Genomic DNA, 22,612 nt, shown 5'->3' with positions numbered 1-22,612 from the left:
CCCTCCAGGCAAAGAAACCAGGGAATAGTTACAAATTTAATAAAATTCGCCTTATAAATTACAGCAGCAGCCCTAGGGTGCTCTTTGCTGCCCCAAGAAGCGGGAGTTGGCCAAGCTGGGCAGCCACTGCCAGGGAGAAGTTGTTTGAGAGCTCAGGGCTGTGCAGGTGGCCAGTGGGCCAGAGCCGCCGCCTCCAGGATGGCCACCGGGCTGCAGAGGGGGCCGGGCAGAGGCTCACGGGCCCAGGAGAGCACAGGGAACAGGAACGGGGGCTGAGGCCAGACCCGAGCGCTCCTCAGTCCAAACTGGCCATGAGCAGGTGCAGCTCTCGAAAGGCACTGCCGTGGCGGCCGCTCAAACCCGACTTGCTCTTCACGAGGCCACTGATGCTCTTAAGCTGCTTGTAGCAGAACCGGCACTTGTGGAGCCTGTGGGCACAGAGGTCTGGCACAGGTGCTAGGGCCTTCCCCGCCACACCTCCCCCAGGCCGAGGCCCCGGATGCAGGACCCACCCAGGCCACACGCCAAGGCGCAGGGCAGAGCCAGGCCACGGAAGAGCCCCGGCTTCAGCCACCCCCAGCCTATGTCCCAAGCTACTGTCCGAGGCACAACTTCCTCATCAGCAAGCAGGCTGGGCCCCCACACCTGTGTACCCCCACACCCCAACACTGGCACACTGCTTGGACCCTCACCTCTCCTCCCGGCTGATGTCCACACCCACAGAGGGGGGGGCCGCCAGGATGTCAGTGATCAGGGGCAGAAACCGCTGCAGGATCAGTTTCAGGGAGGTGCAGCCGGTCTGCACATAGCTTCAGGGGCAGACGGATGGAGCCACAGATAGAAGGATAGAGAGCAAGGTACACAAAGACAGAGGTGGTAGGCAGAGGGCCGGGGCCAGCACAGGCTCGTTTCCACTGTGGCCTCTCCGACTTGGCGGTGGCCGCGGTGCCGCACATTCACGTGGGCACCAGCCCTGGGGGTCCTTCCCATTGTCCCTGAGGAGCGTCCTGCCCCTTTCCGTCCCTGCCGTGAGGCCAGTATGGCTTCCCCACACATACCTCTCATACTTGCTCTGCAGAAGCTTCTCGATCTGCGGCAAGACGGTGGTGCACAGGTCCAGCTTCCATAGGGAGCTGGGGAGAGGGCCAGGGCCAGGGGCCTTTAGCAGCCGGCTCCGCCCACCGGGCCGGCGCCGCCCACCGCGACTACTCACGCTTTCTGGTTGACAATGTTCAGGAGGTCCACTACCACCGACAGGTCATTGATGGCCACAGCCGAGTCCACCGACGTCTGTGCAAACAGAGCGCCTGTCAGAGGGGACGGCCCGGCCCCTGCCCGCGCGGCATGATGACGGGCTTTGTTGTGGGGTGTTAACAAGACCGCAGCCACAAGGACGAGTGTGAGGCCAGGCCCATAAAGAGGCGCTCAGTGAATGGCAGCTTGAGATGATGACAATGGCAGAAACGGACGCGAAGTCAGCCACTGCGTGGTGGCAGGGGCCACCCAGCCCCACGGCCTGCCCTGGCGCAGCTTTCTTCTGGGGACAGCCCAGAGCCTGGGGGGAAGCGCTTGCCTTGATGTCGCCTGTGGTCCACACGGCCCGCACAGTGTCCAGGTTCTTGTGGCGGCTGGTGAGTACCACGCACATGGTGTCATGGCCTTTGCGGATCTGTGACATGGCGTCCTCGTCGACCAGCTCCGCCTGCTGGGGGAGCTTCACGGCCTGTGCGTGATGAGCGCGCCCAGGTGCTGCCGGTAAAGTTCCGCCCTTGCCCCCTGGGCCCCCACCCTGCCCTCAGGCTGGACCCCCACTCACGGGCAGGAAGTCAGAGGCCTTCAGCCCGATGGGCTCGTTCCGGGTGGCAGGGATGATGGTGGGCTCGGCCTTGGGCGCAGGAGTGGAAGTGACAGCCAGGGGCTGGGGCGGGACCTCGAGCTGGTGGGGTCCGGAGCTCAGTGGGGAGCCAGCCCGAGGCCACCCTCTCTGCCCACCCTGGCATGGAGGGCCCCAACCTGGGTTCAGGACTGCAGCCCCTCTCCCAGCCCCACACTGTGCCGCACCTCTCCACCTAGACCTACATTTGGCACCGGGAACTGCGGGTCCATGGCGGGGTTGGTCTTGGCCGCCTCCTTGGCTGAGACCATGTCTGGAGGCAAAAGGGAAAGATCTCTGGGTCAGGTCAGGCCAGAAGGGAATGGCAGAAAGAAGGCAGGGCTTGTGGTGGGCCTCTGGGGGGCACCTGTAACTGGGGGGGGGGGGAGGGGGAATGGAGCAGGAGCCAGTGGGGCAACTGAGGAAGGAGACATCAGCAGTGTGTATGTCGGGGGTGAGGGGGTCGGGGACTCCTGGGGAGGCCTCCTGGAAGCTGGACCTGTCCCCTCCCTTTCCACCCACCCATCCACCTGGCAGAAAGATGTCCAGCACCGCATGTGGATGGGACCCAGGGAGCTCCCAGGAGTGGCCATCCCGTCACCTCCCTGGGAATGGAGTGTGTGTGGCGGGGGGGGGGGGGGGGGGATGGGAGGGGTGGCAGGGAGTGGATGGTGAGTAGGAAGCACAGGAAACCCCACCTGGAGGGAGAATAAGATGGCTCCTTGAAGAGAAAGCCAGGGGGAAAGGAGAGCCAATCTACAGGACAAGGGTGCCCCACCCTGGCTTCTCCAATCGTAAGGTAGCAAAACCCAAGCCCCCAGCCAGGCGCTGGCCTCCTGCTCCTGGGCCCCAGGCCCTGCCCTCCTCCCGCCCCCTTCCCACCTGCAGCTCTCCCCAGGTCCTGCATCTACTGCGGGCCCTCCGCGGCCCTCACTCACCCTGCCCGGCCCTTGCCTCTGCAGCACTGTCCCCTCTGCAGATGCAGCTGGGTGGCTGTCTGCCATCTCTCTGCTCACTAGGGTGCGGGCTCCCGAGGGGAGCACCTACTGCCTTGCTCAGGCTCCAGCGCTAGGGCCTAGTGTGGGGCCCGGCGCACAGTGAGGTGCTTCTGGGTGAGCAGAGGGAAAAGATCTAGTGGGAGAGAGGCTGGAGATGATGCCAGGGCAGGGGAGGCCTGGGGAGCTGGTGACCTTGGGAGGCCAGGCTCTTGCTCCCCGACTCACCATCCTCGGGGGGTGCCGGGAAGGGCTCACTTTTTCGGGGTGGTGTCCGACCTGCAGAGGCAAAGGGGGCTGGGGACTCACATTGGCCCGGGCTGGCCTGGGACATGGGTGGGGAGGTGGAAGGTGGTTCCCAGGTACACACACAGCTGCAGGCCCATGACCCTGTTCCCAGTCCCAGAACCCTTAGGCCTGCCCCGCCCATCTACTTGCCCTCGTGGGGCCTTCCTTTGCTCGCTGGGCTGGGGCACTGAGTGGCTCCTGGGCTTCTGCTGGGGTCTCGAGGACCTGGGAGCAGAGCCTGGGGCCCAAGGTGTGAGCTGGGAATCCAGACCCGGAAGCAGAGCGACTAGCCGCTGTGCCCACAAAGCACCATCTGCCTCCACGCCCAGATGGGGCTATGCCGGGCTGGGTCAGGGTCGGGGTCGGGGGCAGGGGGCAGGCCTCACTGATGCTGTTCTTGGGCTGGAAGATCTCGTTGTACTCTTCGGCGTTCTGGATCTCGGCCCGGGACTCCCGCTCGTCCCGGTCATCCTCGCTGCTGGGGCTGCGGCGCTCGCTCTCCGAGTTCTGCTTCACCCTGTGGGGCGGCGCCAAGCCGACGGGAGGCCGGCCCGGTGAGCCGGGGCCGGGCCCCCCAAAGCCTTCCCGGTGCCGGCCCGCCTCCTAGCACCCCACCTCTGAGGCTTGCTGCAGGCTGTGCTGGGACGCTCATAGATGCGCCGAAGAGGGGCACTGGGGTGGGCCAGCTGCTGGGCCGGGGGCCGGCTGTCCCGCACGGGGTCCTGGGCCACCGTGCCTGTCCTGGTGACCCGCGTCAGGTCCACCACGTAAGAGGAGACGTTGCTCTGTGAGAAGGCCACACCTATCTGCAGGAAGCGGCAGAGCTGGGGTATGGGCGGGCAGGACCCCAGCAGGCCTGGGGGGGGGGGCGGCGGCGTGGGGGCCTGAGGGGGAGGCGGCGGGCGGCCAGGGGAAGGGCAGGCGGCGGCTCTCTCACCAGCTGGTCGTTGCAGACAGCCAGGTCGGCCACCTTGCCCCAGCTGACTAGGACCACGTCAAAGCAGCGCTCAGGCTCCCAGCCGTAGACGCGCAGCGAGTCCTGGCAGCCGCTGAATAGGCAGCAACCGTCGGGGTTGAAGAGAACGCTCCTGGGCCAGGCAAGAGCGGGCCGTGGGTCCCGAGAAATCCAGGGAAGCTGTGGGGAGCCCCGGACAGAGGGAGCAGGGGCCGGGATGGGGAAGGCCCACCCACACAGCCCATACCCACATCCAACTGCCCGGGGGGCGGGGGGGAGGACCCAGACCCACCACCCAGCTGCCTGCGTACCTGACAGGCCCTGGCTCTCCTTCGATGCAGCTCACCACCTGGAACTTCTCCAGATCCCAGAACCGGATGGTCCTGCAAAGGCAGTCAGGCTGTGCTGGGAAGCCAGGGTCCCTGTGGTAGCCTCCATGCCGGCCCGTGGCCCGGGAAGCCCACTTCTCTGCAAACGCCTCTCCCCCAGGCTTGGGACAACTAAGAGCAATGCTGAGGGCCAGGGGCTGACCCTGCGCGGCAGGCGGAGGGACTTGGCCGGTGGGAGGTGAGCATGGGCTTTGGATCTGGACACGCCATGACAGGCCAAAACACTGGGGCTGGGGAAACCCCGGTTCAGGCAGAGATGGGACCATGGCCCCATCCTGGCTTGGCTGGATATCAGGTCAGTCTACATAGCATCATGGGGCAGAGAACACCTCGGGACAGAGATGCGAGAGATGGCAGTCACGGGTGACAGGCCTTGCTCCTCCTCCTCACCTGTCCGAGCTGCCAGAAGCCAGGAGGTACTCATTGGGGTGAAACTCCACCACGTTGACAGGCCCCGTGTGGCCAGGGAACTCGGACATCATCTTGCCAGCAGTCAGATCCCAGAGCTGGGGCAGGGCGGGCGGAAGGTCAGGACCAGGCTCGGGATCTCAGCTGCCCACTCCTCCCTCAACTCCTGCTGCTCCCCCTGCCCCCCACCACTGCCCCCGGCCTGCCCTTGATCTACAAGCCGCCTTCCACTGCGGACAGGCCTGGGATACATGAACCTGATCAGGAGGGAGGTGAGGACCTGGCCTGAGTGTGCTCAGCAGACCCCAGTCCCCAGTTCCCGGGCCCAGGTCAGGCCAGGAGCTACCTTCACTGTGTGGTCATCCGCAGCCGACGCCAGCCACTTCCCATCAGGGCTGAACCGGAGGCACCGCACAGCCTGGCTGTGTCCCTGGGCAGAGGACAGAGCACTGAGCTCACCCGAGGGGCCTTGGCCCGATGGGCTGCCCTCCTCCCCACCCTGCTCCGCCCTGCCCTTGACCAGCAGGTGAGGCAGAACCAGACGGCTGTGTGCTGGAGAGGTCATAGACGGACACCACCCCATGCAGTCACCAGTCCCAGTGCTGCAGGATGCTCCAGGAAATCCCGATTTCCTGCTCAGATAGTCTGGGAAACGACGTATCTTATGCCTCTTTTTGGAGAGTTAGGGGTCTTCCCTAATGTCAAGGATCTAAAAACCACCAGAATTACATATTCAACTCAGCGCTTCCAAAGACACAGGAACAGGAACCCTCTTCACCTAACGACACCAGTTATCTGCCTATGGAACCAGAGCGTGGAGCACAGTTTGGTAAACACGGTGCTGGGAGGATTCATGGAAAGCGGGGGACCCACAGCACTCATGCTCTGCTCGAGATTCCCGCTTCTCACTTGGACTCTCGTTTCTCACATTCTCCCCCATGTTGGACGGTGATCCCTGCCAGCCCCGGCCAGGGTCTGGGCACTACCCCAGCGTCCATGCCTGCATGCTGCTCACGGAATGATCGCCAAAGGCCTCCTTCCTTACCTTGTATCGGAAGACGCAGCCTTTCCTCCTGATGTCCCATAGCTGCGGGGAGAAGAGCAGGGGGGCAGAGTCAGGACAGGTCACGACCAAGGTGGGCTTGGGCTGCAGAGGCCTCGCCAAGCCCCGTCTGGGAGCCTGGGTCAGAGGGTGGTATGCGGCCACGAGCAGAGAGGGGTTCCAGGCACCCCAGGTCATTACACCCCAAAATGACAGGAATCTGGAAACTGCTCGTGAAAGCTGGGCATTCTGAGCAGAAACGTCTGGCGAACTTTTCCACATCCCCCTCCCTCGGAGGCCGTGGACACCACCACAGAGGGAAGAGGCCCTCCCACGGCGCCAAAAGGCCCGCTCCTCAGGTTGGACGCACAGCCCAGGGCTCACGGCCGGCCCGGTGGGGGACACGGGGCACAGACAGGGTCTCACCTTGATGTTCGTGTCCTGGGAGCCCGAGGCTACGAACTCGCCGTATGGGTGGAAGTCCAGGCTGCAGATGTTGGCTTTGTGGCCCATAAGCGTGCGAAGAACTGCCGAGGAAGAGAGCAGAGACAGGGGCGTGAGGGGCAAGCCAGGCACCTGGCAGAGCGGGGGCTGTGGTGGTCCCCGGGGGTGTGCTTCCATGGTAACTGAGCAGAGAACCAAAACAGCAGCGATTTTAGAAACACGGAAACAACTCAACCGGAGTCCTGCCACCCCAACACCTGGCCTTCCTATTTTTGTCCCGAGAGATGACAGCCATTTCTGTCATGACCCGAGCCCCCTGTAGCTTGTGCCCCCGGGCTCGTCCCAGTGGGCTCTCACAAGGGTGCTGCCCTGGACAGCAGAGCTGGAAAACTACTGCACTCAGTTCATGGCCAGACAGACAGCTTATGTTCTGCTGGCCATCCCGCCGCAGCTGAGACAGAAGAGGGAGGCAGGAGAGGTCCATGCTGGGAGAGAACCTGCTTGGTTGAAAAGAGAAATCCAGGAAGGCTTTTTGGAGGAGGCTGTATTCGAACAGGATGTCAGTCAGTGGAGGGTGAGGGAGGATACTAGGCAGAGTAAAATGGTGGGCAAAGGCCCCAAGGAGGGCAGCGTGGAGGGCATGCCTGGAGTGGCTGTGGTGCGCACACCCGCCCCCTGTCCAAGGGATCTTGAGGATAGCTGTGAGGACGAGATGAGGTGCTGTGAGAACCGAGAGAACACACAGAGGACGTGACTGGGGCAAGTCAGCTCCTGCTGCCCTGGGAAACCTCAGCTCCCATCCCTCCAGGTTTTGCTTGCAGCTCCGTGGCCAAGCCCAGCCCGGCCCACAAGCAAACCTTGTGTTTCCATCTCAGAGTGTTCCCTGGTAACACTGAAGTTCGCCTCTTCTCTCTGGCCTCAAGTGTCTCGCTTTTTAGAAGAATTATAATTCTGCTGTCTGAAACTGATCATCCCATAAGTATAGGGGCCAAGGGTGTGGGAATCCAGCCGTCCTTAGGTTTGAGCCAAGGTGAAACAGTTGCCTTGTGAGGCGATGAGCTCTCCACTGGAGGAGGTGTTCAAGCGAACTCCAAATGTAATGCTTTAGGGACAAGAGAGTTGAGCTCCAACCATTGAGTGATTTAAACAAACTCTACTGTACGAATGTCTCCATCCCTCACGCAGGTCCAGGGCTCTGGAGCCAGACAGAAATGGTAGCAGTTCTGCTCTGCTCCTCGCTTGTTATGTGACCCCGGGCAGTCCCTGACCCTCTCTGAGCCTCACAGTGGGTCACGACCAGAGTTAAGCAAGAAAGTGGGACATAAGGTGATTAGCATGGGCGTGCACACAGTTAAGTGCTCAATGAATACCAGTTAGTTATTCTTGCTGTCATTCCTTTCTGCATGAGAGCTGCTTCCTCTGTCTCCCAAAGCGAACCTTCTCCTCTCCTCCGGCCTCAGAGCACCTGTCCTGGTTCTCGGTCTTCTGGCACCAGTGATGACCACTACTCAGTGCCACGGCCATTTGGGCGCCTCCCTCGTCCCCAGGACGGCTGCTGAGCACGTCTGAGGTGCGGAGGCCAGCCTGAATGACGTCAGCACATTAGCTCCCCACCCCCCCAAACAGCACCAGGAAGCGGGCAAGGGCCTAAGGCTCAGAGGGTGAAGCAGCCTGCCTCAGGCCGGTCAGCAGGGCCCAGAGCCGGAATTTAAAGCAGGCATCGGAGTCCTGACAAGCAGGCTTTACCATGTGACCCTTTACTGGAGTCAAGGGAGCTCATCCGTCTCGGGCTCCTAAGACAGAGCCAGGCACACCTAAAGGCAGGAAAAAGTGAGCTTCTCTGGTGGTTCTCTGCCTCCAGGACAAAGTGCACCCCTCTGCCCACAGCTCACCACATCCACCCATCCTACTTGGGGCCACTCCACAGCAGGCACCCGTCCTCTGCCGAGCTGGGACTGAGCCGCCTTTACATTCTTCCCAGAGTGTGACGAGGTGCCTGCCACGTCTGTCCAGTAGCTAATTCAACCACACCAAAACCTCAGCTGCTCCGCCCGACATTCTGGAGCAGTCATACGCCACCAGGGGCTCACACACGGCTTTGCTGGCCAAGTCCGGGGCCCAGAGGGGGCACACACATGCTGGTCCCTGCTCCAGTCCGTGCCCACCTCCCAGGCCACTGCCTTGCATCCCACAGGAAGGCTTCCAAAATCCTGCCCTGCCCCGAGAGGATGCGGCAGGTTCCACCCCTGTGTGGGCCAGATCCATGAAATGCAGGCTACCTTCCTGTGGGATGGCTGGGCTGACCCACCCCTGCCCTCTGGCTGCACCGTGGAAAGCAGGCAGGACCACATTCTTCCAGTGTGACTTCTGCCCTTGCTCTTCTGTCCTGGGAGGGCCCTTGGAAGCTCAGTCGCAGGATCCAGGAGTTGCAGGCTGGAGGGGCGTCCTGGAGCTGTCCACCCCGCGTGGGAACTTCCAAACCCTCCCAGTTGATAGCTCACAGTGGGTCACGACCTCCGGCCAAACCCTCCAGCAACGGGCTGCCGTCAATACAACCCACGTGATGCTCAGCCAGCCCTTTTAGAAGCCCCTAAGCACCTGGGTGCCCAGCTGCCCCTCATTTTCACTCAAGCTGTGGTGGGTGGGAGTGGAGGTCGGCCTGTGGTCTTAGCTCTTCCCGCCAAGGCTGCTGAGGGCAAGTCTCCGTTCCGTCACCGAACCCCTCGAGTGGCAGAGCGAACGGCACTGGGGTGGGAATCCTGACGCCAGGATTTGCGTCCCAGCTTCCACCGTCCCAGCCACGGGATCCTTATCAAGGTCGGGGGCCCTTCTTGGGCCCCAGTTTGCCCATGTGTCAAATAAGGGGGCCCTGCCAACCCGGCTCTGCATCAGAATCATCTGGAAGCTTACTAAAAGCCAGATTTGGGGCCTCCGCCATTACTGAATCAGGTTCCCTGGGCGTGGGGTGTGTCCCAAGTGTTTGAAACGAACTCCTTGTAGAGTGGCCAACCCTGAGACCCCAGGGCCCAGGAATCCCACAGGTGTCTGGTTTTCATTCTCTGCCCGCCTCAAGGAACTCCTCACGTTTCCCTTATGTGTGAAGTAGTCATGGCTGAGAAAGCGTGGCGCCCTCGGCTTCTCTCTTTTGTCCCTTGCTCCTCAGGGAGTGGTGAATGGCTGGTGCCATCCACGGGGACTCAGATCCAAGCAGAGGCGTCCCAGGAAGCACACTGCCTTCTGGCGGGGCCTTTCTGCTCCCTCACGTGTGCCCAGGGAGCGGGAGGGCGTGCTGAGACGCTAAGCACGTGGCCCCGGTTTGTCACCTCACCGCCTATCTCACATGTGCACCCGTCACCGGGGGGAGGGGGCGGGCAAGCCTCACTTGAGAGGCTCAGGGGCGACATCTCTCTTGAGGACCATCTGCGCAGCAAGAGCGCTGTCCCTGAGCAGAGAGAATCCGGCCACTAGCCATGTGTGGCTGACGCCTGCCGTCCTGCAACAGCAGTAGAGCACATACCCCAGGAGAGGCCTGAGGAGACTCGGAGTCTCAGCCTGGCAAGGGGGCTCCCGTTTGGACAAAGCAGCCTCCGCAAAACCCCCACCACTGCTTCCCCTCCCGTCCTGCGGGCAGTGGAGGGCCTCCCGCCTGGTGCGCTGGAAGGTCCAGGCTAGACGCCGGCACGAAGCAGCCAGCAAACTGGTTTTACGGGCTGCTCTGCATAGTGTTCTGAAAAAAATGTTGAATTAGCTGTCAACATTTAGAAATGGGGGGGAGGCGGGCGGATTTCCATTTAAATGTCCAGATTCCCAGCTTCTCTTGAAAAATCCATACGCCTGTCCACACTGGGCCCACCCTGCCATGTGGCCGCACCCGTGGAGGCTGAGAGCCCCCCGTTTTGGGGAAGGCGAGACTCCCCACATGGCCCAGAACCAAAGGCACGAGTTGACACACAGAAAGAACCTGGTCAGGATCTAGCATAGGACCAAGGGTCATCACTGCAAAACCCCAGAATGCTGGGACAAACAGCCTACGAGCTTGCAGACAGATGGAAGCAGCAAGTCCCACGCGAGGGAGGAGGAGACAGCACGGACCTCCCAACGGCCACCAAACAGGAGCCTCACATGCAACGCAGCTGCACCTTCTCATTCTGAGGGAAAACAATTGCCAATCTAGACCGCTACAGACTCTAAGAAAAAGTAAATAAAAAAGGATGAGGGTAGAATAAAGTCATTTTCAGCCACCAATGGTCTCTAAAACTGTGCCGGTCACACACCCTTTCTCAGCAAGCTATGAAAGAATGTGCTCCAGCAAAAAAAGAGGCAGAAAACCGAGAAAGATGATAACGCGGACTCTGGCCCAGCAGAGAGACGAGAGAGTTCCCCGAAGACAAGACGGCCCCAAGATGGTGGCTGGGCTGCAGGCCTGGGTGCTCCCCCGCCACTGGGACCCAGGGGACAGAGGCTCTAGAAGAGCCGCCTCAATTATGGGATGGCTTTGAGGGTAGCTCAAGGAGGAGCCTTACTATTCTGGCAGAGAATCTGGGGACGAATTAGTAACAGATGTAAAACACAGACAGATGGAAAAAGAACAGCTATTAACTCTAGAAGAAACACAATCAGCTGTGAGGAACAGCTCTATGGGCCTGGTCCTATAAATACTGACGGTTTACACGGTGCAATTGGGAGAACAGAGGGGGCAACGCTGGGGGTGACAAGGGTGGGCCAGCAGCTCTAAGAGAGCTAACTTCTTTTTTGTTTAAGATTTTATTTTTTTAAGTAATCTCTACACCCAGTGTGGGGCTCAAACTCACAACGCCAAGATCAGGAGTCATATGCTCCACCGACTGAGCCAGCCAGACGCCCCCAGGAGAACTAATTTCTTGTCTCACATGGGAGGAAGGCAGCAAGAGATAGGAATTGCCATAATACCATGTTGCTTAGGAAAGGGAGGTAGCAAGACAGAAGGCTGAGGTGCCTGGAGAATGGGAAGGAATGGGGTGAAGGCTTCTCATTTCCATCGTGATTATTTGTAGAATGGCTGGCATTTGACTTTTTAAACTATGTATAACTTCTATAAAAATGAAAACAAACAAAGCTCAAGGAGACAGAGGATCTGGCCACCCGAGGCCCCGTTCGTGCAGGCAATAGTTAGCCGAGGCTAAGAGGTGGCTGCCCCAAGTCAGGGCATAACCCCCCCAGTTCTCCCCAAAGGCTCCCTCACTTGTTTACGTGTCCTGCATGGCCCCTGGTGGCACGTGTTATTCTTCCAGGTTCTGAATCTACACAAACACCCACCCATCCATCCATAGTAGTTCATCTGGACCTTTCCTGGTGCCTCCTGGGTTATCAGCACTCAGAGACAGCAAGAGTATGTTGCTGCTGCTAGGCTCAAGGGGGTGGGCAGTCACCACACTGTCCGGTCAGAGTCTCCAGGAGGGAAGCACCCCATGTAGTCAGGACAGGCTTCCCAGAGGAAGCATCTCAATAGCAGAGCCTGAGACAACACGGCCACAGGCGTGCATGTGGGGAAGGCAAGTGCAGATGCCTACTTTTGGCAGCTTCTAGGTCCCAGACGCGGATGGAGCCTGACTGGGAGCCGGCCACGATGAGCTCCTCTGGGGTATTGAGGCGGACACTCTCCACTGGGGACGTGTGACCCGTCAGGCTCTGTGGAGAGAGGGTAGCAGTTTCAGTGCCTTGCGTGGAAAAACCCCCAGCTGCTGCCCCATATTCTGGCTCCCTGGGAAGGGCATCAGCAAGAAGTGGCTCAAGCAGGGAGGCTGTGCTCCATGGAGCCACATCTAGGCTTTTCTGCGGACAGGCTGGGCAGCTGCTTCTCTTGGTCTCAGCCTCCAGGGTTAAAAGTGGGCCAGACCCCTGTCCTGCCCCAACCCCTTCCCATGGCCTACTGTGCCCCTGATGTGGGCATCATTTGCCAAAGTGGCCCTGGGCCCCTTGGAGGGGGGGTAGCAGCTGACCCTCCAGCCCTGAGTCCAAAGCACTGCTCACCTAGGCTCTGCTTCCGTCTCCACTCTGCCTGGCCAAGCCCCTCGGTGGGAGAACCCCTGACAGAACCGAGGCCTGGCTCACAGTGGCACACATCTCACCCCTCTGGAGTGCCTGGGTCCCCGGGGGCTGTCCCTGGTAGAGGTCCCTGGCATGTTCCCAGGCAGGGAATTGTGGAACCTGGAGAGATCCTATAGTGACTTTACTGGAAAAAAGTAACTGTCACCCAACTCAGGGCAGGCCAGAGCCGGAGCAGGGCTGAGCCAGCTCCTGGCCCAGCCCCTGAGAGGGGTGGGAGAAAAGGCCGGGATCTGAAGTCCATAGCATCTGTCACTCCCCGCCCAGCACTGGTCACCCCAAAGCACAGCGGAGACGCCATCATCGTTTGCCAAGACAACGTTCTGGGGGGGGGGGGGGCGGTAGGGGAAACCGCTCCCCAGCAGAACTGCCCAAAGGCCAGTCACAAGCAGCGGCGTGACTCCCGGCCATCACCGGCGGGAGTATAAATGGGTATAAACTCCATGGGGGGCAACTGGGCAAAATCGGTCCACATTTAGAAATCCACATCCACCGCACGCCAGCACTCCACCCCAGGGAGCCTACCCCGCACACGCTCAAGCACAAGGCAAGCCAAACAGACCCAAGGTCATTCACCACAGGGAATCTTTCTCACAAAAGACCAGAGGCTATATAAATGCCCACCAGAGGAAACTGGTCTGCTAAGCTGCAGTCACCCTCACAACAGAATACTATTTGGCTATAAAAATGAACGAGGCGACCGTCTGAAGATGATAAACACTGATCTCCATGACACTTTTAGGTGAAAAAAGGTGGAGAACGGTGTATATAGGATACTGTTTGTATAAACCAGAAAAAAGGTAGGGGGACGGGGAAGGAAACAGATCTACGTATTTGCTCACAGATGTAGAAAATAGTTCTGGAAGGACACAGGGTAATCAGGGGCGTGGCTGTCCCCAGAGAGGGATGTGGGGGTCAGGGGAGGAAAGAAGACCTCTCACTTCTTACCCCGTGTCCCTTGGACACTGAGCTATATGAGCTCACGTGTGCTCAGAACACACAGAGACCATTAGACGTGGACCACACAGAGGGGACTAGTAGATGTCTAAATCTGGGGGTGAGCAAGAAGTCGCTGGGTCTGCGGCACTCAGAGGCCTGCAGGCTGACCCCCGAGTAAGAAGTGGGACGAGAGCATGGGGACACTTCGGGCCCGTTTTGGCCAGTGTTTGTTGGCTCGTTTTCCATCTGTATGTTACTTTGGCATTTTGCCGGGGTGGGACACATTGGAAGCCTGAAAACAAAGCAGCGAAACAACAAAGCAATTTCAATTCTGTTCTTCACCTGGGCCCCAGTTCAGCTGGGATCTCAGTCCTTGGCTGCATCTCACAGAATTACTGAGGTGATTAAGTTGCTACTAAAAAAAAAAATCACTTCCCATCCCTTTTTTATCTTTATCTTTCGTGGCCAAGAATCAAAAGAATGTTAATACCCTGTGCTGGCAAGGTCACGAAGGGGGAGAGGGCAGGTGCCTATGCTGCTGGAGAGAATGAAAATTGATTTCTGGAGGGCAATTTGGCAATATGTATTGAAAGCTTTTTAAAAAAAAAGTGCACACCCTCAGATAATGCAACCATCACAAATCTGCTCAAAGATTGAGGGAGATGAGGACGTTCACCTCTGGCTGAGTAGAGCCAAAACGCTGGAAATCACTTTTATGCTGGGAACAGGGCGTGGCAAAGCTAATTCCGGCTCATCCCTACAATGGACCACGAAGCCATTAAAAACCATGTTGTAGAAGGGTATTTGTTGACACTGGAAAATGCTCGCAAACAATAGAGATTGTTCTCTTCAAAACCCAGACTACAGGAGAGTTAAGACAGTGTTCCAAAAATATATTGTTCTACATCCACGTGGTGCACGTGGGTAGGTGTTTGCACGTGTCTGTGTACATGCGTGTGCACGCACATGGATCTATACCAGCACCTGGACGGACACAGACCAAAATACCAACTGTAGTGGTCTTTGGATGATGGAAATAGATAGAATTCATTTTTGCATTTTTTCCTCCTTTATATTTTCCTGTTTTGGAAGACAGTTTTTTGACAAGGAATTCGTTGTGTGACCAGGGGAAAGTGCTATTAAAGAACCAGCTCTCTAACCAGCTTCAGCCAGGCGCCCTCAAATCCTTTTTTTGTGGAACCAGAGAGGAGATGGTTCAAAGTAACCTCCAAGTGCTGCTGATAGGTGGGCGGATGGGCCAGTGGGTGAGCCTCCATCTCGGGCCCATGGGCTTATTTTAGCTTTCTCACACAGGCTCCCTGGAACTCTGTCCACCACCAGGGGACTTCCAAATATATGAGGGCTGGCCACGGTCCCAGCCATCCTGCGGGCACTGATGCTGTGTTGTGTCCCCCTAGCCTCCTGCTGGGTGCCCTGGGCCCGACAGAGCCTGCAGAGCCATGTGCGCCCCACCCCCAACCCCGCCTGCAGCCCCCTCCCTGGACCTCTGCCCTGTTCCCCACGGGCCGGCGAGGCTCACCATGATGCAGTTGGGTTTGTTGATGGACCACAGGTTGACACGGCAGTCGTCCCCACCGGTAGCCAGCAGCCGCCCGGAGGCCTTGCCCAGGACCAGCGAGGACACATTGCTGGCATGGGCGACAATCTCCTCTACACAAGGAAGGACAGAAGGAGAAGGCAGTCAGAGGGCTAGTCGCAGCCTTGGGGAGGAAGGCTGGGCGCTGCCCAGCGTGGCCCCTGGTCCTGGCACCCGAAGCCTAGGTGGAAGGCTCTGCCCGCTTCAGCTCCTCTTTGGTGCCAGACATGCTGGCACGACCCAGAAGCCCGGCTGTGAGGGCAGGCCTTGCACCCGAGGCAGGAACGACTACTTCCCAACTTCGGGTATTCCTGTCCCACCCTCAGGCCACAAGGTTTGCTCTTTTCTCTACACGTCAACGGCAATATTATTATGCTTACTCTGCTCAATTTAAAACACTGACTTGCCTTCTGTATTTAGCTCTGTCTACATAGACAAGCAATAAAATCCATAAATTACAAGACTGATATGTTCATTATGCTTTTTCTAGAATACAAAACGAAAAACAATTATTATAATGAAAAATATTGACTCATGTAACCACCTAAGCATCTCTCTGCTGCTGCTTGCTATCCACGTAAACCCACTTTGGGGAACACACTTTGAGAACCATTCGGGTCCACTCTCGACACGCTGTCTCCAAGTGAGCTCACCCAGGGCTTCAGCCCACAGCTTCAGAATCATGGACGAGGTTCTGGTCTGAGCTCTGCTACTGCAGGCTGTGTGGCCTTGGACCAGTCACTCACCCTCTCTGTGGTCACTCCCCCTCATCTGGTAAACGGGGATAATAACAGTGCCTGCCTCACTGAGTTGCTGCGGACCCACCGAGAACATGCTGTAGGCTGTGCTCGGTGGTGTTAGTAAGGCTAAGGCACAGACGGTGGGTGATGGGGACCCCGGCAGGCCTAGGAGGGTGGACTGCATGAGGGTGGGAGGCAGGAGGCGGCCGACTGAGAGGCCTGGGGAGGAGGGGCGGGAGTGAGGGCTGACCAGACAGAGTGGGTGGTATGGCCACGGTGGGCAGCCGTGAGGGCCCCTGACCCGGGCTGCTGGGGAAGCAGTGGGGAGCAGCCAACATGGACCACGGAGGGACCACTCAGGGCTCCAAAGAGAAGACATGAGCAAGGAACCAAGAGGCAGCCCAGGCCTCCAAGCCAGGCCCTAAGTGAGTTCCTCCTGGGAACAGGGAGGACAAAAAGGTCTCCCCGTCCCAGCAAAGGGAAACTCCCAACATGCCGACACCCTGAGGCAACTGGGAGCCTGGCTTGACTCGGAGGGAAAGGGCTTGCTGTTGTTCCGCAGAAGGCCTCTCCTGCGCTCCAGCTCTGGCTTCCACCCTGCGTGGGGGTCTCTGTGGCACGGGCTTCAGACTGGGAAACAGGGCCCAGAAAGGCTGTCTGTCAGGCAGCGTGGCTCAGAGGGGTTGTCAAAACTGCCCAGGGGGCCAGACCCCAGGCTTGACCTCACAGATGACACCCCACCTCAGGGCCCGGCCTGGCCAAAGCCAGGGACAGAGGTGAGAGTCTCCTGCAGGCCCAAACATCAGTGGGGGCCTCGGGGACCCCATCACTGGACCCAAGGGCGCTGAGCCCCTCCCTAGTCCTCATCCCAACTATGGAGCCTTCTGTCCTCTGGACGCTGTAGGGACAGATGCCTGGGGTGCTCTGGGGCTTTGGCCATAGACTCTCATCAGTTCAAGAGCTTCTGTTGGGCCCCAGATTTGGCTGGCCAAATCAGAGGGCAAACCACCTTCTCTCTGAGCACTCTGTTCCCAAGCCTTGGGCCCTCTCTCCTTCTCTGAAAACACTCCCTGCATGCACTGCCCCCCAGTTGTGACCTACCTATAAGGTCTGGGTGTCTACCCTGGCTCTCACCCTTCCCAGGGAAAGTTCCGGCTGGGCCCCACCTCACCAGGCCTCCTTGGGCACACTGCTACTCCTCTCTGGGCCTCAGGACTACTGCCCCTGGAGACAGCCCTTAATTCATAATATACGTTGTTTTCTGGGTGTCTGCTCTAGGCCCAGCACTGGGGAGCCAGTGGGGAAAGACAGCGAGAAGGTTCCTGTGTTCATGCTACAGCCTGATCAGATGGGTCCTGGGACAGGTCATCCAGCTGAGGACCCACAGACATTGGGGTGAGAAGGATCTGTAGGCTAGGCCCTTCTAGAGGGGCTCAGATCACTCCCCTCTAAGTAGCCTGCCTAGGGTCTCCAGCCTGCCTGAAGCCCCTAGAGGGGCCAGGGACCGCGGGAAGAGGGAGGTAGGCCATGGGCACCAGGCAGAGGAGGCCTCGGCAGGGGCCCCAGCCCCAGTCCCCCCCTCTAGCCTGAAGGACAGCATCCACCAGTGGCCCAGGCCTGGGTACTGAATTCGAGTGCAAACAAACACAATTCCTCACAGCATCTCTTGGCCAGGCCAGGCTGATGGCTGCAGGCCTGTACCAGCTTCCCAAGCTCACCTGGTACAACCTGGGCCCCACGTCCCAGCCAGAGCTGGGGACACTGCATTCGGTCAGGGGTGCTGAGGATTTGCATCCTTAACAGAAGGTGCAGAGAACCAGGCTTCAATGACTCAAGTTGGCCTAGCACCTTCTGATCCTTGCTGGACTCTATAGGCACAAGGAGCCAGGGGTCATTTGGCTTTGGGCTCTTCAGATAGCTTATACTCATGGAGACTGCTATGCACATGAACTTGTCAGCAGGGTCCAACATGCCTGATCATATTACCTCTTGTTTGAACACCCTGATGGCTTGCCTTTGCCTTGAAGATAGAGCCAAGGCCTCAGAAAGGCTGGGGTCCTGTGGACATATGCCCCTGAAGACCCCAACAGCCTCATGTGGCACATTCTTTCCACTGATGTGTGGCAGCCTATAGACCCTTTAAGCCCTTCCAACATGCTGAGCTTCCTGCCCCAGGGCCCTTGTATATGCTGTTTAGGCAGCCTACAGCACTCCCCTACCCCACCGGCCAGCAGCTAGTTAACTGATTCAAAGCACATGTCCCAGCTTGGAATCAGACAAGGAGAAATGGAGGGGTGTGGCTACCTGATTTCTGCCTCTTGCTCTCCCAGGCTCTGCGCCCCATTGCACAGGGACCTCATCTATTTTGCAACCTGCTCCTCCCCACCCCCAAACTATCTCCCCAGTGCTTGGTTCTATGCTCAGGAAAGACCAGCTATTGAGGGACTACATAACACCAATCAATACAAAGCCACCCTGTTCTCCTTGGGAGCCCATAACAGGGTTCTCTCAGAACCCTAGGGCTAAGAAACAATTTGAAACTACCCAAACCTCTCATTTTACCTGTGAGCACACTGACGTCCAGCAAAGGGCTTTGTCCAGGTTCTCACAGTTAAAGAGTGGAGGAGCCTTGCCCAGCTTCTGAAAACCACTCAGGGACAGCTCATAGCAGAAGGTGACCAGTTTGGGCACACCGAATTTACGCCAAGCAGTTATTATAGGTGGGGTAAGGCACTTCCCAAAATATGATCCGGGGGACCTTGGAATCCTGAAGATCCTTTCTGGGGGTCCAAGAAAACTAAACTACTTTCATAATAAAATACCAAGGTGGTATTTGACTTTTACACTCTGGTTTGCTCACAAGCATACAGGGGGGTTTTCGGGAAGATACAAGGCATGTGATGACACCATCTCTAATGATATGTTTGACTGTACACTCTTGTGTCTTAAAATGGGAACAGGGAGGACAAAAGGGTCTCCCCGTCCCAGCAAAGGGAAACTCCCAACATGCCGACACCCTGAGGCAACTGGGAGGCTGGCTTGACTCGGAGGGAAAGGGCTTGCTGTTCCACAGAAGGCCTCTCCTGCGCTCCAGCTCCGGCTGGCGTATTGACTTCTAACATGGAAATACTGACAACTCCCATGAACAAAAACTCGTTGGGGTCCTTAATAATTTTTCAAAGTATAAAGAGGTCCTAAGATCAGAAAGTTTAGAGCTGCTAGTGGAGAATAATGTGAGGGTGGGTGGTGCTGGTGCTCAGTGACATTCCAGAGCACTGCCAACATCTCTCAGCCTACCCTCTCACCACCCCCACCCCCAGCCCCAAGATTCCCCCATCTCACGGGGGGAAGCTGACTTGTGAGAGGTCTGCAAATGCCAGGACACCTCTCAGCATCTCTCCCCCAGTCCCGCCCATCAGCCTAATTGCACTAAGTGCTTCTCTACGTTCACCACCCCGCGTGGGTCTCCCAGCAGCTCCACAATGCAGGTGTGATTAGCTCATTGTACAGATAGGAAATTGAGCCTCAGAGAGGTTAAGTCACCTGCCCAGTGTCACCCCTCTAAGAAGTGCCAAAGTCATGATTTGCATCCTGGTCTATCTCACTCCAAGGCTGGGAGTCTCCCTCTGTGCCAAGAATAGGAGATAAAGCCGGGGGTTCAGGCCAGCCAGCAACAAGCAGCTAATAGGATAAATCAAGTGAGAAAGGGAAAAAAAAAAATCACTCACGTAACTTCCAGGCCGTCTTGGTGACCACAGGGGTGGCCATCCTTCAGTTGGCTGGCACCTGAAGCTCCACCCACTAATTAGACTGTGCTTCGCTTGTGGGGTGGGGGTGGATCCCCCCCAGACCCGCCAATCAAGTTGGCAGGGAGTTCCCACACATCCAGGCAGAGGGAATGCCTCCTGTCTCAGCCCCGAACCGCCTCGTGGTTTTAGATCATTCACAGCAGCCACAGCAATGGCCTGTGTGTGCCCGTGTGGATTCCGGATTCTGGAAGGTCAGGCTCCAGCCATGTCAGTTCAGCACTGGGCTGGAACACAAACAGAGGCGATGGCTTGTCAGAAAACACTTGGTGAGAGTTTGGGGAACTCTGGGCTTGCAGAACTAGAGCGCAGCTCCCCGGATCACCAAGGCTACTGGAGAGAGAGACACCCATCAGAGCCAGGAGCTGCACTGCAAGTCGTGTTTGAGAATCTGGAGGGGGGCACCTCAGGCAGGGTGGTTTGGACCACAGGGGAAGGAAGGTCCTCCCAGAGGCCAGGATGATGGGATGGGAGGAGGCTGTTTCGGGAGGCTGGCTGCCCGAAGTGCAGCAGCCGCCGCAGTGGGGCGGGGAAGACCACATGTCTGCCGTTCACAGAGATTTCTGGGAGTCACTGTTTCGTCTGACACTGCGGGAAGGGGGTGGAGTCAGAAGCAAAGCTTTGGGGCCCAGGAGAGGCACTCCAGAGGCAGGCATTTAAGTCTTCTCTGGGAAGAATGTCAAAGAGGGCCCTGAGGGTCCAATTCCTCCGTTGGCGGCAAGGGAACTACTCGCGGTCCCCGCAATTCCCAAAGACAGTCCTGGGAACCCTGAGTCAGTATGCGTCCCCAACTCTAAAAGGTCACCTCATGAAGCCTCTACCCCCTTCTTCCAAGCCTCTTTCCCATGAACGCTCTCTTCGCCCCTTCTCTCCTGGGGTCCCCAGTTCTGCCTCTCTAGTCCTCTGTTCATTCCCCTTCTCCTTGCCGCCTGTGTCCCCCATTCGTGCACATCCTGTCTCCTGGGCTCCTTAACTTGACTCCTGCCTCGCCAGGCCCGCTTTATTCCCCTTCCTCTTCTGCTATCAGTATCCCCCATTCATTCACTCTCCTGCTTCCAGTATCCGCATTCATCACTCAGCCTGACCCCCGGCTCCTCTTCCGGCTTCCCTGGTTTTCCCCTCCGGCCCCCACGCCCGTGCCGCCCGTCTCGCCCGTCCCGAGGCTGGGGCTGGTCCCTCGGCCTCGCCTGATCCTCCCACTCCTCTCAGCTCGCGGGGCACGGGATCCAACTCCCCCCCCACACTCCCCCGGAGCCCTCTCCGCCACAGCCCGGCTCGGCCCCGCCTGGCTCGGCCCAGTATTAGGCCCATAGTCCCCCTCGCCTCCTCGCCCCCTCGCCCACTCCACCTGCAGCTGAGGCTCCGGAGGCCGAGGCTCTCCTCCTGGCGCGACCCCCACTTGCCTCCATCCCCTGCCCTGATTGGCCGCTGCTTGACAACCGACCCTCACAACAAAACCTCCGGCTCAGAGCCCCGCCCCCTCACCTCCCGCACCAATCAGCCGCCGCGAGCGCTCCACCTCCAGCCAGGTTTGACCAATCGAAGCAGGCGCTTCTGCCGCTCTTCCTAGGTACTCGCCCCCTTTTCCTGAATTGGACTAATCATGAGGAAGGAGACTTCAAGAGCCGCCCCTCGGCTTCTAATGAACCAATGAGGGCTGCCATTTCTTTGGTCCCGCCTCCGTCTCAAGCTTTCCCTTTCCTCCCCTTTCTTTCCTCTCCCTCGCCAGACGACCCTCCGATGCCGTCTGCGCCAATCGCTTTGTAACCATCCCTATTTAACCAATAAGCGCTCGCCTTATTGGAAAAACCAATTCCCAGGTAGCCAATGGAAAGGGTACGTCAGGAGCAGCGTGAAGCGGCGGCCCTTCCATCTTGGAGTGGGGCAAGGCGGAGACGAGGTCTTCGCCCTTTGCTATAGTTCCTACTACTTCTCTTTAGTCGGGAGGGGTGCTGCAGTGGTCTCAGGACTTTGCCCCTCCTCTTTGGCTCTGACAGGAGACCTACAGGGAGACGGAGACTGATCCCGGGTCCGAGCCGGGAGCAGAGCCCCGGAGCGCTGCACCACGGCTGCGGCGTCGGTGAATGGATGAGTGGGCTGCTCCTTTAAAAGGACCACCAACTAGCAATCCGAGAAAGTCCGGCTTTATTGGACTCGTGGTAGGGTGGGCTTAGGGAAGGGCCGTAACTGGCGGGAGCCTGGGCCCCACACGTGGTTGGGCCGCCCGGGAGCCGCTTAGGAGGGACTGGACCCCACAGGAGGTGCCCAGGGCCTGGTGCCTAAAGACCTCCGAAGCTCCCCGCCACTGAACTGCACTCACCCCCAGAGAGAGGCAGAGGGTTCACCCCTCACGTTGTGCTTTTGGGGAGTGGGTCGAGAGACATATGTGGGCACTATCAAAAGAGAACTAGATTAGCAGAATAAAATCTGATCAACCCTGTCCACTCTGTATTTCCCCCTCAACTTTTCATTGTGAAAAGCTCCACAGAGAAACTTGAAAGAATTCTACGATGATGTATAATAGTTTAATGGTACAGTCCACCTGGTGGATAACCCAACACTTGCTAATTTTTCCATATTTGCTTTGCACCATGTAGGGGTTTTCTCTGAGCGATTTGGAAGTTGTCAACATCAAGACATTTTACCCCTAAATGACACGAAATACTGAGCATGTACCTCTTAAAAATAAGGCTCTTGTCCTACACAACCGTCGTATCCCCACACAAAAGAAAACCGAATTCTGAAATCCAGTCCAGATTTCCCCAATCATCCCCAAAAGCTATATAAAGCTTTTTTTTTTTTTTTCATAACCAGGAAACAAACAATATTCACCACACTTGGCTCTTTTAAGCTCATTCTGTTTCAGTCCCCCATTTTTTTTAATGACATTGATCTTTTGAAGAGATTGATTGGGCCTTTTACCTTGTAGATTGCTCTATATTATGATTTTTGTCTCACTGTTTCCTGCTAGTGTCATTTACCTTGTTTCTTTCCCTCTGAATTTTTTGCTGAATGGAAGTTAAAGCTTGATTAGGTTCAGGATCAGCATTTT

The 22,612-nt window shown here is 57.9% G+C and overlaps 1 protein-coding gene across 1 annotated transcript; it reads right to left on the bottom strand.

The window, feature by feature from the left end:
• Positions 1–15: 15 nt before the first annotated feature.
• Positions 16–21,027, bottom strand: KATNB1 (katanin regulatory subunit B1). Its single transcript, XM_028097236.1, has 20 exons — positions 20,909–21,027; positions 19,483–19,787; positions 14,958–15,088; positions 11,944–12,061; positions 6,377–6,477; positions 5,954–5,995; positions 5,255–5,338; positions 4,891–5,006; positions 4,423–4,494; positions 4,094–4,244; positions 3,772–3,962; positions 3,543–3,673; positions 3,097–3,147; positions 2,080–2,147; positions 1,817–1,936; positions 1,574–1,723; positions 1,214–1,290; positions 1,059–1,133; positions 693–809; positions 16–428 (listed from the first exon to the last, which is right to left on the bottom strand). Exons 2-20 carry the CDS (start codon positions 19,520–19,522, stop codon positions 296–298), a joined length of 1,968 nt encoding a protein of 655 aa, XP_027953037.1. The 5' UTR covers positions 19,523–19,787; positions 20,909–21,027; the 3' UTR covers positions 16–295.
• Between the last annotated feature and the right edge of the window lie 1,585 nt (positions 21,028–22,612).

Source organism: Eumetopias jubatus, unplaced genomic scaffold, assembly GCF_037043125.1.
Source record: "Eumetopias jubatus isolate StellerSeaLion01/CBP00866 unplaced genomic scaffold, mEumJub1_p1.0 scaffold_10, whole genome shotgun sequence".
NCBI lineage: Eukaryota > Metazoa > Chordata > Mammalia > Carnivora > Otariidae > Eumetopias > Eumetopias jubatus.
The sequence above is the reverse complement of the archived record's forward strand: the minus strand, read 5'-3'. Positions and strand labels throughout refer to the sequence as shown.

Bases quoted from the DNA above. Each gene is read 5' to 3' on its own strand.
- KATNB1 (XM_028097236.1), bottom strand. From the start codon at position 19,522: ATGGCCACCCCTGTGGTCACCAAGACGGCCTGGAAGTTAC. The intron at 4,245-4,422 runs GTACGCAGGCAG...TGCCTGGCCCAG, and splicing joins GGAGAGCCAGGGCCTGTCAG to GAGCGTTCTCTTCAACCCCG. The intron at 3,148-3,542 runs GTGAGGCCTGCC...TTGCCTCTGCAG, and splicing joins CCAGCCCAAGAACAGCATCA to GTCGGACACCACCCCGAAAA.